General features: G+C 42.6%; 1 protein-coding gene across 1 annotated transcript in view; it reads left to right on the top strand.

Annotated features, from left to right (window-relative positions):
• Positions 1-16,305, top strand: part of map2k5 (mitogen-activated protein kinase kinase 5) — a 45,399-nt gene that overhangs the window by 13,588 nt on the left and 15,506 nt on the right. The window contains exons 9-19 of the mRNA XM_076171260.1: positions 3,545-3,584; positions 3,775-3,843; positions 4,100-4,181; positions 4,868-4,929; positions 6,589-6,637; positions 6,753-6,826; positions 7,611-7,661; positions 7,768-7,839; positions 8,906-8,935; positions 13,192-13,218; positions 13,462-13,494. Coding sequence (XP_076027375.1) covers positions 3,545-3,584; positions 3,775-3,843; positions 4,100-4,181; positions 4,868-4,929; positions 6,589-6,637; positions 6,753-6,826; positions 7,611-7,661; positions 7,768-7,839; positions 8,906-8,935; positions 13,192-13,218; positions 13,462-13,494 — 589 coding nt within the window. The remainder of the gene's footprint in view (positions 1-3,544; positions 3,585-3,774; positions 3,844-4,099; positions 4,182-4,867; positions 4,930-6,588; positions 6,638-6,752; positions 6,827-7,610; positions 7,662-7,767; positions 7,840-8,905; positions 8,936-13,191; positions 13,219-13,461; positions 13,495-16,305) is intronic.

The raw sequence follows: 16,305 nt of genomic DNA, 5'->3' as shown, positions 1-16,305 counted from the left end.
TCTGGTGTTTATGTATACTCAAAGTATATGGGCTGTTACAAAGGGGAGAGCTCCAACCTGTTTAGACCTCCCATCGTTTATCCACTGCTTCAGCTTCTGCTTCACTTGAGTAGGGATACAGTTCAGCCGCAGCATCACAGTGTCCCTCAAATGCTTCTGGAGTGACGACTTGTTATTGGATTTCACTCGCCTGCTGTCATTTGGTTCTGTCAGCAGGGGAACTTCAACCGCTAACCATACTTATTTACACACTAGGACTAGAAATGAGGTATTGTGGTCATCGTTTGCTGCATCGTCTTGGTTACAGCCATAAAAACCAGCTGGAGTGAGCAGCTTAACACTCAACAAAGTTGGTCAACAAAGTTGATTCAGTGGTCCTTGATTGCAGTGAAGGACACGTTTGATTTTATAGCTTGTGTAATCGGGTCCCAAACACATCCTAATTGCGTTTTGGATGAGTTCACACCTTTAACTGGAGCTGTCCACTTGTCCTGTCCTAAGAACAAAGGAGCATACAAAGAAGTCTGGTATATTTAATGGGGTTGGAAGAAAGATTACATTTTACTTAAATGGCAATATGTGCGCAAACATTTCTGCAGGTCTGATTTCTATTAGAAGTAGTAGAAGTAGTATTGTAGTTACTCTGATCAATCTATTGACATTAAATCATCTCACATTACTTAAATGGGATTTGTGCCACAGGTAACCTCTCTCAGAATAAAAAGATCCAATATGATTTGTCTGTGCCAGCAGCCACTAGCAGCCCTCTGACACAGGAGTAGAGTGGTTGGGTGTCCTCATGGCAAAAAAAAACGGTAGTATTGTTGTAATTCCATTATCAACCACAAGAGACCTACCGTCCACAGGGATAGCAGAGTTAGATAATGACTTTGACCTGATCATCAGCTAATAACCACAGGCATTTTCACTGTAAAACATAAGAGACACAAGACTCTTCTCTGTAATTCTGTCTTGTTAGTGCTTGTGAGGTTTGTGGTTATTTAGCAAACCTTTCTCTGTGTGTTTGACTCACATGTCTGTCTGTAAATGCCTGTGTTTATGTTTCTGTCTGTATCAGTTAGCAGAGCCATTAGAGTCCCATCATGTGAGAGAGTCAGAGAGAGGAGCAGCCTATTGTCCACGTGGCAATGTGAACTTAGCACGCCAGCCCTGATCCAGGAGGCCAGCTTCTCTAACCAATGGCCCCAACTTCAGAGACATGGAGAGAGGCCCTATGAATACTGCATGATGGAGCTTTTATTACAGCGCGAGCTGGAGTGTAAATAAGATCCAGGCAATGGGGCACGTTTACTAGGGTCACATCAGGGGGAAGTGGCGGGGGGTGGCTATGTAACCTTGTCCCTGTCTCTCCCGCTGTCACAGGCCTGTCACTGTAACTCATACAGAGATGCTCGGCCCTGAGGTGGTCAAGGACAGTCTGGGAATAAAGCTTCAACCAAGCAGTAGTCACACCACACTGTGTCTCCTGCCCTAATACGGGCCTGCCAAACCCCATTTTGTTTACTTCACCTTGGACAATCATTTAATATTTATGACATGATTGATTAATAACTGTAATTTGTGAAGTTATTGGATAATGGCTTATTGTACTTAAAAGTTATATAGATGTTGTCTTTCAATCTGACCAAAGGGTTATTTAAGAAACCACCCAGCAAAAACAAAATGAATCACAACCTCTGTGGAACTGAACCAAATGAAACAGCAGGTGAGAATGGAACAGGAGGGAGGAAACTGGAGGAAACTATTTGGACGCATTAAATTACTAACTACCTTTACTTCAACCTGGTCAAAGAATGAATGGATTCAGAAAGAAAAGAAAAGCAGCACATTCTCAATAGTTAGAGAGATTAAATAGAAGCATTCAGCCATTCAGGTGTATGTCCACTGCCATTAGTCTGGAGCTCTCATTGAAAAGTACAAATTGTTCAGCATTGTGCAGGCTTGGTTTAATCTCCCCCCTCTCTCTCTTTAGTTGTCCTTAAACACATAACCTGCCCAATCAGTATTTAACATGTCTACCCCTGCAATCACGTCTCAATTAACATCATCTTAATTAAGAGGCAGCAGCCATGCTTAACTGATATTGATTGTAGCTCAAAGGAAGACTAAGACATCAAAATGGAAACAAGGCCATCAGCCGTGTGTGCACAGAGCTATGTTTCACAAAAGATGACTTTCTTATCAAAAACACTGCCCACTCTATGTTTTACTGTTTGGCACACATGTATAAATGCTTTAGACTAAAGGAGAAGGTCTTTTGCCTTTCAACAATAGTGATTGCCCTACATAGTGATGGTAATTCAAGTCAAATAATTACCAGAAGAAAAATAGTTTCTATTTTAAGGCCAACCTTCCAAAACAGCGACATAATGAGATAGCTGAATAAAAGGCATCCTGTGGTTAATATGGGTTTTCAGGACAGCTGGATGTAGATAATGATGTAGATGTCCCACAAAAGTTAATCATCAGTCTTCACTTCATACTGACCTCAGCGTCTCTAAACTATAGCTTGTGTATTGCTCGACGTACAGGAAACGTTTCTTCTAGCTGTGTCTAAATAGCAGACGTGGGACTAATGGGTGTCATTAATTAAAGGCCCCAGCCGGCTTAGAGGTGTCCGGCTGAAGAGGAACACAATACTCCAATCTAAAATACATTAAGCACACCTTGTACCATACACATTCTCACTTGAAGACCCACTGACAGGTGAGAAGCCAGGTATCGTGTTTACTGAGCCTGCTCACGAGCGAGCGAGCCAGACTGTGTGACACACACACACACACACGCACACACGCACACAGTGCACACAGTGCCCTCACCTTCTCCCCATCACATGACAGCTGTTGGACAATATTCGTCCTTGAAGATTGAATGTTGAGAGGTTGTATGGCGTTGTCATCGCTGCTGTAAACGAACCTTCAGCGGGTGTAACTAAAGCCGACGTTTGGCATTAAGGAGTTTGATAATTAAATCATCATAGGATAGGCCGATCTGTGCCTACTGCTTTACCTGTAACCCAAACCCCCTGTCTCAAAGAACCCAGTGATAGGGTTGACTGGATCTGGTTTGGGGTAGTGACCTCTGACCTTTAACAGAAAGGACAGAGGCGTGTTCTCTTACTGAACTCTGCCATTTCTGAAAACGTACAGTCCAGTGAAAGATGTTCAGCATTTACTTTAGTATTGTTCTCACTGCTGTTATTTTCAAATGTCATGTCAAGACCGTCACTTCACTATGATATGATTTGATGTAAACTTACTCTGTTAAACTAATTATTCATGCATGTACCTGTAATCAGAGGAGCTGTACATGTACACTTGGAGTTCTCTTCTCACACTCTGATGAAGCATGCGTCATGTAACTTAGGCCTTAGAATCGGTGTAATTCTGTCCGTCTGTATGGATAAGTCACATCTTTTTTTTTGTGTGATCACAACAGACTCGGGTGACATTGGAATAAAAGTAAAAGCACTGTAGTTATATTGTGGTTATATTTCATATGAGCTCTTTCTCTCTCCCTCCAGAGCGTACCATGTTCTTGGCAAGCGGGTTTTAGCAGTCAAGGTAAGAGGAAGTGCTGCATAATGATGTCACATCACAAATATCTTATTCTCTCTTTGTACACGCAAGATGTGTTTCACTCAATTAGACCAATTTGATTATTGTGATTGTATATAAAAACCACAGCAGCCTTTATTACAGGCTTTAATACGCTGTATATTCATATTGTAAATGGTTCTTTGTCTCATTCTAGGTCATTCCCCTGGATATCACGGTGGAATTGCAGAAGCAGATCATGTCTGAATTAGAAATCCTCTACAAGGTTAGACTTCTCTGATTTCATCTCTTCTGCTGTGTCGGAAGTATTTAAGACGTTAAAGCCACTGTTGTTTCCATACATAATATAGATACATTTCCATACATTCCATACATAAACAGATCATTTCAGTAGGATTAGCTGTAAAAACAAAAACAAATGGTGTGCTGCTTCACTTTTGTAAGATAATTCAATTGACCATTTATTCCATTGTATCTCCAAATAAGTTGTCAGATGAAATAGTCTCTTCTCTTCCTTGCAGTGTGATTCTCCCTACATCATCACGTTCTACAGTGCCTTCTTTGTGGAGAACAGGATCTCTATATGTACAGAGTTCATGGACGGTAAGTTTCTCTTCACATTTGTTCATAGCGAGTCGTCTCTCTGTTAAAGGGACTTCAGGGATACGCTCCTCCGTCCCTCCATGGATCCATTTACACTTCTGCAGATCAAGTGAATGTCTTATCACTGTGAACACGTCCGTGTGCTAAAAGCTACAAGGGCATGTTAAACCCTGACTAAAGTGCATTTTGTAAGCATGTGTGTATATGTGTGTTTAGGCTGGTGTGAGATAGGGGACTGTCTATATTGGTAGGTGTGTGTGTGTGAGTGAGTGTGTCCAGCCAAGAATGTGTTAATGCAGCGATTCCCCTGTTTCACACATTTGTCAGTTTTGGGCAAAGTCTGCCGAACCTCTCAGCGTTTGATGCCACAGAACTTTTTCTTGAACATTCATCTCCAACAGCTCCTGATTTACGCAGACAATAAATGATAACGTAGTCATGTATCCTCCATAAAATCACTTATTAATGTACCATTTTAGTTATTAGGACCTGTACTTTGTAATTGCCTATATCAGAACATAAACATTACTCTATCATCATGCAGAGAACGCCAATACAGCTCTCCACAGAAGAGGCTTGGGACGATCAATGCTCTGTAATACAAAAACGCCCAGACAATCATTTAGAGCTGCTGCTAGATATCTTCTGCTAAATCCCTCACTGAAAGAGAAACGTGTCTCACACAGGTGGCTCTCTGGATGTTTTCAAAAGAATACCAGAACATGTGCTGGGTCGGATTGCAGTGGCGGTAAGTTTTCATGAAATATCTGCATATTACTTTACATTACATTACATTACATTACAGGGTGAGAGACGACGGCATGAAGCTGCTGTGGCTTTAAGACAACTGCAGAGTGATGCATATGTAATCATTCACGTCTGCCTGACAGTCACAGTTTTCACTTTGACCTGCTGTTTGTGTGTTTGATACCAACAGGACAAAGGGAAAGAAAACAATTCATTTGATTAATAAAATAGAAGAAAGGAAACCTACAGGCGTGAATGTTTCAATTAGCCTCTGCTGGGAAAGTGACGCACAGTCTCATTGTCGCTCGTCCCCTCTCCTCCCCCGTCCCCATTCCTTCTCCTTTTCCACTTAACAGTTAAAACTAGCATTTTGATAGGAATGGCCTTGACTTTGATAAATGTGCACCTCTTTTCCACACTCATTACCCTTTCCTTCCCTCCACCTCCACGTTCCTTTGTCTCCACTCCTTTAACTTTGTCCATAATCAAACAATGACGGCTATTTAGACAGTGTTAATTCTAATTCACAGCTTTCCCTACTTTCTACTCCCACAGTTGTTAATTATCACAAAAGGAAAAGCACCCAAGAGGGTGTGAGTGAAGCTGTGCCTGGCAGTTGTTGGACTTGCAGTGCCACCTTTTGAGGCAGCATGACTTCACATAGCGTTTGTTCTTCATTTCATTGAAGCGGTTGTTTTGTATTAGAGATGCATGAAAGAATCCCAGAGGCTCAGATCAGCTCCCACATCCTGTAAACGAAAAAGTCACCACAATTCAGTATTTCACATTTGTAAATGCACTTTAACAAAACAAACAATGACTTTAGGACTTTGAGACGTTTTATAGCTGTTGTTTCTCACTCCAGCCCCCTCAGTCAGACATCCAGAGAGGCGGGCGGAGCTACAGGAATGCAACTCCCTGCCACGGAGAAACTATTCTTATCCGATTTGTAGTTCCAATTATCATCGTCAATATCATGAAGAGAAATTTGCTGTCGCCCCCTGTTTTTGTTTATTATTTGGTTAATCCGTTAGAGAGATGACTTCAGGCCATAAAGCTACTGTAAATCATTTCATGTTGGAAATACTGTGCTTGTGATCAAATGAATGCCACATAAATAATGACCTGAAAGTTTTCCAGAGGCCTGGAGTGGCTGTGATCTCGCCGTGGCTCACTGTGCTGAAAGCCTTTCCACTGTTTCCTCACAGCAGGCGGCCACCTTAGCGACCTGCGATATTATGGTCCTGCCGTGACGCTTTATACCCTCTCAACCTTACAACTAAGTGGCTCATCATAGCGTGTGTGTGTGGTCCTGTAGGTGTTTGTAGCGCAGGAGGCACTGGGATTTTTGCTCCTTTCCAACTACAATGCAGTTCTTGCACTGGTCTAACACACAGTGCAGTGCTGTCAGATGCAAAGTCATCTTTCCTTAAGTCAGCGTAGCCTCTCCTGAACTGACTATTGATGTAATGAATTACAGTTTGTGAGCAGGAGATTTTTATTTTGACAATTTGTGCTTTTGTATTCATATGTAATAGTTAACAATACTTTATTCTTACTTTATATGTGATGGTTAAAGGTAAACTCCCGCCTGTTCTCTCTTGTAAGTCCCTTTTGATGTTGAACCTGATGTAGTAAATCAGTGGTCTTGTACTTGTAGGTAGTCAAAGGCCTGACGTATCTCTGGAGCCTAAAGATACTTCACAGAGGTGAGTAAAGTAATGCACCCGCTCTGTGTTATTAAAAGAAAAAAAGAGCAGAGTTGATAAAGACAAGCTGCAGAGTGCTGATGTGGCAGTTCTTACTAACATTTTGTCTCTATAGATGTCAAGCCTTCCAATATGCTGGTGAACACCCGAGGACAAGTCAAGCTCTGTGACTTTGGTGTCAGCACGCAGGTACACTGATTTGTTTGTGTGTGTGTGTGTGGGGGGGGGGGGGATAGGGGGGAGGAAAAGGCCCGTTTTTGAAGTGTGTGTATATCTTGATGCGTGTGCGGACAGGTCTGTGTGCATATGGTCAACCTGTCAATTTCTGCATTAATTTTCAATTCCAAACGTCAGAGTGGTCCCAAGGGTCCTCCTCTCACATTAACCACCCCACCCATCCCCCCCGCCCCCGCCCCCACCCCCGCCTCCATTGTTCCGCGGCCTCCAAAAAAATCACTTGTTATAATTATGACTCGCGCACACGCACACACAACGCCAAAGCCTCATTGATATGTATTTGCTACGTGGGGGAGAAACCGTGGGTGGCAAACAATGGAGCTGCCTCATTGTGTGTGTGTGTGTGTGTGTGTGTGTGTGTGTGTGTGTGTGTGTGTGTGTGTGTGTGTGTGTGTGTGTGTGTGTGTGTGTGTGTGTGTGTGTGTGTGTGTGTGTGTGTGTGTGTGTGTGTGTGTGTGTGTGTGTGTGTGTGTGTGTGTGTGTGTAATGTCATCATCAGGGAGAGACCTTCAGCATTCCCTAAAAACTATGAGGTTTCTCAGCTTCACATTAATTTTCAACCTTCAACCTCTCTCTCTCTCTCTCGCATGTCTCATTGCTGTTCCTCCAAAATATCAACATGACCTGTCAGTAGGTTTGGGTGAAGTAAGTTAGGGAAGGATGAAAGCTGAGGGTTATAACAGGACACTGCTGCTCTGCACCAAACTAATCACTGCTTTATGAATTTCATTTGCAGTTGGTGAATTCTATTGCCAAAACATATGTGGGAACTAACGCGTATATGGCGGTGAGTAAGACCAGAATCCTGTCTGATGTCTGGTAATATTTCAGTTATAAATGTGAATAAGTGTGCGACCGCCTTAAACCTTTGCCTTTGTCCGTGTTGTCCACAGCCAGAGAGGATATCAGGGGAGCAGTATGGGATCCATGCAGACGTCTGGAGTGTGGGAATCTCTTTCATGGAGGTACACAACACTGCACATTTGCATACAGACAACCAGTGTTCTTAGTTGTTCCCTTTACATTATTTAGTCATCCCATCTGATAGATTGTACTTAAGCCTATTGCTTGTTGACTGAGTGGTGCAGGAGTGGTGTTTGTGTGTCCGTATTAGGTGCGCATCAATATCTACACTCACGCCTCTCATTGAATCTTGATCAGGCTCAGAGCTGACAACCTTTTCAAATAACATTTTAATTTCAGTATTACTGTTGCCTTGTTTCCTGTCCTCTCACTGACTCTATTGATTCCCCATCTGTTTGTGTCCACAGAACGCCTTTTGCAGTTCAATGCACAAATGATTCGGGGCTTCTGCCTCAGCTTTGTTTGTCAATAATGTCTAATATCATTGCAATTATAACAATAATGGATGAGTTCAGAGCAAAAGAGCCTCATCAAAACTATTGACTTGATCTTGGTGTGATAGAGAAGAAGCTTTATAGCAGTGGGACCCCTCGGCCCTGTTCTCTTTACTTCTATCCACGCAGCTGTGCATTAAGCTAAATGAAATGGCTTGCAGTCCCTCTTGATTTGGATTGATCCTCAACCTACTGTTTAGTCTGTTCATGTTCAAGGAAAGGCTGTGAGTGTTTTGACACTTTAATAATGTAATGTTGCCAATAAGCTGCCCTTGACCAAGATGGAATATGTACACCCCATGTGGATTGGCCATCACCCAACCCCCTAAACAACATTACACACACACACACACACGACATACAATTGTCTGACACTCCTGCACTCCTGCTATTTATTCTCAGCAGGTGGTAATGGGGGGTGGGGGTATTAACTAATAGCTGGTGTTTGTTTGATGAGGAAATGGTGTCACCAGGTGGGCACTAAGCTGAGATCAGAGAGGACACATGTCTCTAAGTCTGCATGCTTCAGTGGCTTCAGCTGCTCTCCTTTCTGTCTGTGCCTAAATAAGTTTCATCATAGTATTAAAGTCCTGTCATGTCAGTTATAAAGCCATATTCATGATTACATGATGGGTTGACCTTTTTGTTTACACACATATGTTTTGCTTTACAGTTGGCCCTGGGCATGTTCCCCTATCCACAGGTGAGTCTTTGGCAATGTTGCATGTGTTTACCAAGCAAAACTAACAAAGTGTTTAGATTCTGTTCCCTCCACCTTGATATTAAACCTTAGTACGGTTTCATGCTATTAGATTTAGTTAAACCAACACATCCCCATTTGATTCTAATCCTGTTTGCATGAGTGTTTAGACAATGTTGTGGATTTGTCTCCTAAAGCAAAGTTGTTTACGTGGCACCAAATATGACCAAATGTTTGTTTATGATTAAACTGTGAGACGACAGAGTCATAACCAACAATTATAATGTGCACAGGAGCACAGGCGTGTGTTTGCTTCGTGTTTGGGTACATGTCTTCTGTCCCGTGTTTACAGTTAGTTAAACCCCTGCTTAGATGTCACCAGAAAATACCAAAGTGACTTTCCAATCCTATCAACTCTTACTTAAGACTAGGATGGGTTTGTCACACTAATCCCTATATCAGCAGCCCAAATCTGGTTTCCTCTGATTACCTCCTGGCTGTCGGCCTGTTTGAGATGTAAGACACCGGGTTTATCAGAGGAAGAATTTCAGGCAGTTGTTTCAAACTGTTAGTAATTAAGGGTTATCTTTGATTTATCGATTAAAAAAACCCCAAGATGTATCCTTAGGAATGAGCACTTATCCAATCCATACAGTCTTCTTACCTCTTTGCCACCAGCACGGTACTGATTCTGTTTATTTGAACCTGATTTTGATTTGTCCGAGGCATTTTCCATCAAAATAAACCTGATTGGAAAGGTTGGTTCCCAGCAAGAACCCGTGTGTGGAGAGATCAAGGGTATGTTAGTACAGCACCTTCATCGTTTAGTGATGGAAATGTCACACCGTGGCCATCCTGTGTGACTGTGTGTGTGTGTGTGTGTGCGAGTGTTTAACAGCAGCTCAGGGCGTGTCTGCTTTTAGAAGGCAAACCTTCCCTCCAGCAGCATCTATTAATGTGTTCATTATCATGTTAATTGTCAGTGGATTTCTGCAAATGAGTGGTACACAGAATGGAGGTTGGTCCTTTCTACAATCTTTCATACAATCCATAGTCTCACCCTTAAATGGTCCCAGTGTGACTGATAGTGATCACTGTTTTCTCAGGTGTTGATTCATATAAATGCTCATTCTTGTGGCCATATTTAGAGGAACTCTTCTATAGACTGCATTGCATTGAAAAGGTGTTTGTAACATTTTGTCCAGCCCGCTCACGTTCATGTGATTAGAGCCTGATAGAGGGATAGATACGGTAGATGGATGCACAGAGGATAGAAAGTCTAACGTATATGAACAGAATATAGAGTGAATGAGAAATAGTTTGTAAGTATCCACGGCCAGGGCTCTTCTCATCTCACTGTTAATTCTCCCTTAACTCCATATGGCGCTGCAGACAGTTCACCTGCAGGCTGTAGCAGAACGGTATGGCGAGAGCGCTCGGATCCAGCTCGCCAGGCGCAGCCAGCCAAAGTCCTGGGGCCTAAGCTGTCATTTTTGCAGACGCCGGCACAGCTGTCTGTGCAAAACCCCCTGCTACACTTCACAGAGAACATTTGAGAACAGAACCGGGCAGAAGTTAGGGGAAGTTGAAAGAGGGAGAGTTTGGAAGGAAATCATTGTCACCAGAGACCAAGGACAAGTTTAGGATACAGGATGGGTTCAATTAGATTTTGACTTTTTGATGACTTCAAGGCTTTGCACTCTGGATGGGGTCTTTGTCTCCGCCCGCTCCTCTCTGGTGGAGTGTGTGTGCTGCCAGTCAATTTCTTTTGTGGATGTTGTTTAGTCGATGTCATGTCTTGCTTGCGTTCCTTTGTGTGTGTGTGCGTGCAGTGGAGTCATCACCTCATGTTTGTCATGATTAGAGATGGTCTCTTTAATTCCACTTCACCACATGTTGGGATTCATTTGCATTCTTTGTCAGGAGTTAATGGAGTTTTTTCACGGCTCGCTCTGAAAGTCTTTGAAGACAGCAGACCTGATGTGATGTGTATACAGCCGCCAGCGCTATTGCTTCTGATTGATTTGTTGCCTTTTTGTTTGCTCTCTGGTTGTTTTTGTTTCTCATTTTGTGTCATATTTTCTCAAATTTGAACGGATCTGTGGAGGAAGAGGCGCTTCTATTTGAGTGTCTTTGGTTACACATCAGTACATCCATCACACTGCACCAACACACCGCGGCGGTTGCTTTTGTTCCTCTCAAATGAAGCTGACAAGTATGCATGGGTTAGGAGTTTATATGTATACATACATAAACAATGTTTGCTGTGATATTTCAGTGTTATTACTCAACTCAACACTCAAGATTTCTATTTCCCCCACAGACTTGTTGAAAATGGATTATATTATTTAAATGAAACTCTCCCTTTGGCTAGTCTAAATTCAAAGCATTATGGGTGTAGATTTTAAGGGCATATTTAGATGTAGGCCAGGCTAATAACGCAAATGTGTTATATTCAATGTAAAAATAAAGAGAACTCACTTTTCCCCATGTATCTAGTAACATCGCCATGGTTACTGTGTCGCCCTTGCCCATAACCTTAGTCATCCTCTCAGCCTTTGTTGAAATTGAAGGTTTTGATCAGCGAAACCGTTTGAAATTTTTTAGATCCTCAACCCCTGAAGACAAATCTCTGGAATCCTTTGGAATCTTTTGATTATAAACCAGAAAGGAAACAGCAAACTCATGTTCAAGTCTTTATTGAGTTGCTTTTGAAGTAAATTTAGCACAATTTGACATCTTAGAATTAAACTTTGTGACTTGTTCATTTCTGGTTTCTTGCCGAACCAAGTGAGACTTTGTAAATAAGAAAGTTAAGTGTAAGAAGGAGAACTTGAGAGAACAATGGCAGAAAAGCTACTGGAGAAGCCTGGGGCACTCAGTTGGCCCTTTTATTAACTCACTCACACACTGGGTAAGATACAGAACCAGAGAGCCTTTCTGCATGTAACTAACTAACTATTGTTTATGTACACATACCGTAGGGATGGTGAGGGTCCAGACACACCAACCAAAACCTGTGGAACTTCCCCTAGTTTGTTGTCCTCAATCAAGAACCAGATCAAGAAACCACCCCCAGTGGGAAATCTTGCTTTAAGTATAAACGTCACAGTAAACAATGTTTACCCGCAGGATGAACACACAGATAATGATATGTCTACTGGATAATCAGTCCACAATGTTGACACGATGCTAAGAAGAAGAAAGCCTAATTTTTTTAGACGTCTGGTCCAACTACCTAGTACAAGAAGAATAAGTGATCAATTATGCTTGAATAAGTTACTTTCCCCCACTATCCAATCTCAACCCCCGGAGCAGTGTGCAATTCTGTCCTCGTAATTATTTCTGAACAAATTAGTTTTCCATAGTCGCCTTTAATGTGTCTGAATCAGGCAAAACTGGGTGGAGCGGCACTTTAGGAGTCTCTTGGTATTTACAGAGTGTGAAAACCTGTATTTAATTGAGTGAATCGATAAGTGCTCTAACGCACTGTCAAAAGAGCCGGAGAAATGTGCAACTCATTTACCAGAGGCTGTCAGACGTTTAGCTTAAGCTCCAGCCTGGACCTTGGATCTTCGATTATTCACTCTGTGTGATGAAGCTATAATTATGTTTTTCTGTGAGCTACGACAAATATGTGTATTCTGATTAATTTGGTGGATTCCTCAGAGAAGTCCTTGAAATTATTTTGAGTTATTTTTGCTTTTGACTTCATACTTTTAGGAAGCGTGACCTGGATGACTGAGAATCCTTTATAGACTTTACAGACCTGCGAAGATGCTGCATTCGCTCCGTACAGATACACCTCACTAACTAACACCAAGGAAATGTCAGTCGTATCCCTGCTGGCATCGCACATGTATGCGGCTCAGGATGCCAGATTCTGACCCGTTAATCGTCCCCCTATAGCGCCTGTGAAATAGAAATGTGAAGCTCGGTCATTGCAAAGCTCGGCGTTCCCGTTTGCAGCGGTTTTCCCGCATCCCGGCTCATCCTGCATAACCTGCAGGCCAAGAATAAAGTGCCACTCTGAAAATGAGCATTAGTGGATCTTTTACCCCCATCTCCTCAAATGAGAGCAAGGCCATTAACATTTGTGTGTTTTCATTATGTAAATGGTGTTAACGCATACTCACAAATTGCCACAAGGAAAGCAATAATTCTCTCCCAGTGATCATAATGTGTCCAAGTGCATCGTCTTGATTATGACACGCTAATTACATATTGCCTCTCCTCCTCTCCTCTGTCTTGCTTTACAGATTCAGAAGAACCAGGGCTCTGTAATGGTAAGCTTTAGAGAAGGGAATCCAGGTCGTATGGAAATAAATATGACATCATGCTTTAACTGCTGGAATGACATTATGTGCCATTATAGAATAATGAAACATTCAGGAGCTGAGTGATGCTCTAGCAGAGCTCACTGCTTCAGATTCTAAACAGATCCTTTCTCATCATCACACTATTGATTGAGCCTATTGCTAAGCCATTACATGTAGGATGACATGTTGTTCTCCTCCGTCTTCTTCCAGCCTCTCCAGTTACTGCAATGCATCGTTGATGAGGTGAGTCGTCGTCTTATGTGCTTTTGCATCTAAAGTCAGTCCTAATGGCCCGGAAAGCTTATATTTTGTTTCCTAATGAAGCAAGCCACTCAGGCGGCTTTGCTCCCCGCTCACTCAACCCTTCGCCCTATGCAACCGCCTCAGGCTGTACACATATGCACATACACATTACCGGAGAGGTTGGACCTGTCATGAGTGACACACACATAAACACACACACACACACACACACACACACACACACTATGTGGTTCTGAGTTCTGTGTGTTACAGAGGCGATATCAAACTAGAGAAAGGAGGTTTAACCAGGATTATCATGAGGACTGTACTTGTTGGTTTGTTTCTACACTAAATACAATTTAATTGAAACACTCGATCATACACAAAGACGAAACAGTGAAACACAAACTGCTGATGGTGTGTGACTACAGAGTTCTTAGCCATACAATAGGTAACATAATCATTCTGAAGCTATCTGCGTTACACCACAGTGCAATCAAACCCCAGTGTAACCCGAACACTCGTCCATTACCGTCGCTTGTTTCACACTTAACTGTACGCCAGCTGTTAGTTTAAGCCTTTTCACTGGGAATAGATTATTATTACAATGTGTAAGATATTTAATTTGACACATATAATGAAGAGTGGCACAGCACTGCAGTGAGGTGCAGAAGGCTGGGAAGCGATCTCCTGTGGAAGGAACCAGATCAGCGTCATTGTCTAACACTATGTATATATTAATGGAATTTTAAATGGTCTTTGCACTCTCTAAGTGCTTTGTAATTCTATCCGTTTGCTTACACTTTCTATATTTTCTGCAAAAGCTCCGACACGACGGAGGAACTCCCCATTGTTTCTATTCTTTGCTGACGTGCAGTGAAAATGTTCTGCCACCTCACCGGGGTCAACCAAAGTCTCCCCCCCAAGCCCAAACACCAACAATATCACATATTATATATACCGTGTCAATTGTCCTTAAGTGCCTTTAGATTGGCCGTAATTAATAATTAAATGCTTTTGGTTGTAGCGAGTTGACCCCAGCTGAACTGTTCATTAGTCAGCTAGATGGAGGCATCAGTCAAACTCCCTTTCCTGCGCCCTTTGCCGTCTCCCCTTGAGGCGGGAGAACACACACACTGTAGTCCCCTGTGAGCCAGTGCCACCTCACCGTCCCGGCCACTGCAGGGATTTCAAAGAACAGACGAGAGCATTTATACACACAATAGCGTCGCTTTGACCAGAGGAAATGAAAGAGGGAATGTAAGGTTTGAGGGCGACGCTAGACCGGACATGAGGGAGAGATGATGTGCTAGTATGAGCGGTATTAGAGTTTTTATCAAACTAGCAAGTGTTTCCATCTTCAGCTCCTGTCACCTTCTCTCCTGTATGAGTTGGCTTTAACTTGCTTTTAATGTTTCCTGCACCCTATTGTCAGACTTGGATGGCAGCAGATAATTCATTGCTAATGTGTTTTTAAATGTGTGAGGCGTGGGCGAGACACACCTGGCAGTTAGGAGCTATAGGTGTCATAAATTATGACACTGACATTTAATGAATATGATCTCTTAGTATGGAGATGGAATCGGAAATACTTTGGTCCTTTGGTTGCAGTAGTTTGATATTAGTTGCTTTAATGCCTTAGATGCTGAGAAATGTAGAACAGGCTCTTGTGATTGGATCGTTAATATTATTGTAGCTCTCTTTAATAAAGGAGGAGTTAGAATTTGTAGATGATGATTTTGGAAAATCTGAGATACAACACTAATGTCTCAGAGAGGTAATGAATATTTTGGTAAGAGTGATTTCCTGAACCTCAGGATGAGATTTACGTCTACATTTCACACTTCAGGTCTTGAAATCAGCAATCCCAGGACCTGAAGTGGTTCCGAAGGCAAAGTGTGGTCGTGTGACTTAAACGCAGTGATTTTCCCATAATCCTATAATCAAACACTCCCTTCTGAATGCTGGTATCGGGGTAGAGAGGAGAAAATGTGTGCATGAGATGAAGTTTTGTCCCAGTTGCTCCACCATCTGTCCACTGTCGATCTTCATTAATGCACCTCCCTCTTCCTCTGTGCGAGAGGCTCCACTAATAAAGAACTCCCGCTTTATCTTCAAGCCTGTAATTACTGATCTAATTTTGCCTAATAATTGCTTCATGGCAATGACATGTATATTTACTCGTACCCTTGTACCCTCGGAGTGTGTGTTCTCTCTCTTAGTGCAGCGTATTGACAAGCAGAATAATTCAGGCGGACCAGCCACTTTCATCAGCCTGCTTGTCTTTTGTGCCGGCGCCTGCTGCCACATCAAAGCTACGGCAGGCAGCGCTCCTCTCAGCTGGAGATCTGAATACATGCATAAACGTGTGTGTGTGTGTGTGTGTTTGTTAGTGCCGCCCAAATATGTGCACACGCTGAAGATTTACTATCACAATGGTATACAAGTCAGGACTAGGAATCCTGTGTTTCCTATGTGTCTCTCTCTCTCTTGCTCTTGCTCTTGCTCTTGCTCTCTCTCTCTCTCTCTCTGTGTGTGTGTGTGTGTGTGTGTGTGTGTGTGTGTGTGTGTGTGTGTGTGTGTGTGTGTGTGTGTGTGTGTGTGTGTGTGTGTGTGTGTGTGTGTGTGTGTGTGTGTGTGTGTGTGTGTGTGTGTGTGTGTGTGTGTGTGTGTGTGTGTGTGTGCTATAATACAAGCATTTGAAATTGTTTGGTACTCCTCTAGACAGTGTACATTCAGGCTTGTGGCTTGGAGTGCTCAAGGGCATTTGTTTGTGTGTGTGTGTGTGTGTGAGCGTGTGTGTTCCACGGG

The sequence above is a fragment of the Genypterus blacodes genome, unplaced genomic scaffold (assembly GCF_046128005.1).
Source record: "Genypterus blacodes isolate CSIRO-AG114 ecotype Tasmania unplaced genomic scaffold, CSIRO-AGI_Gbla_v1 ptg000243l_1, whole genome shotgun sequence".
NCBI lineage: Eukaryota > Metazoa > Chordata > Actinopteri > Ophidiiformes > Ophidiidae > Genypterus > Genypterus blacodes.
Note: the sequence above shows the minus strand (reverse complement) of the source record. Positions and strands in the feature narration are given on the sequence as shown.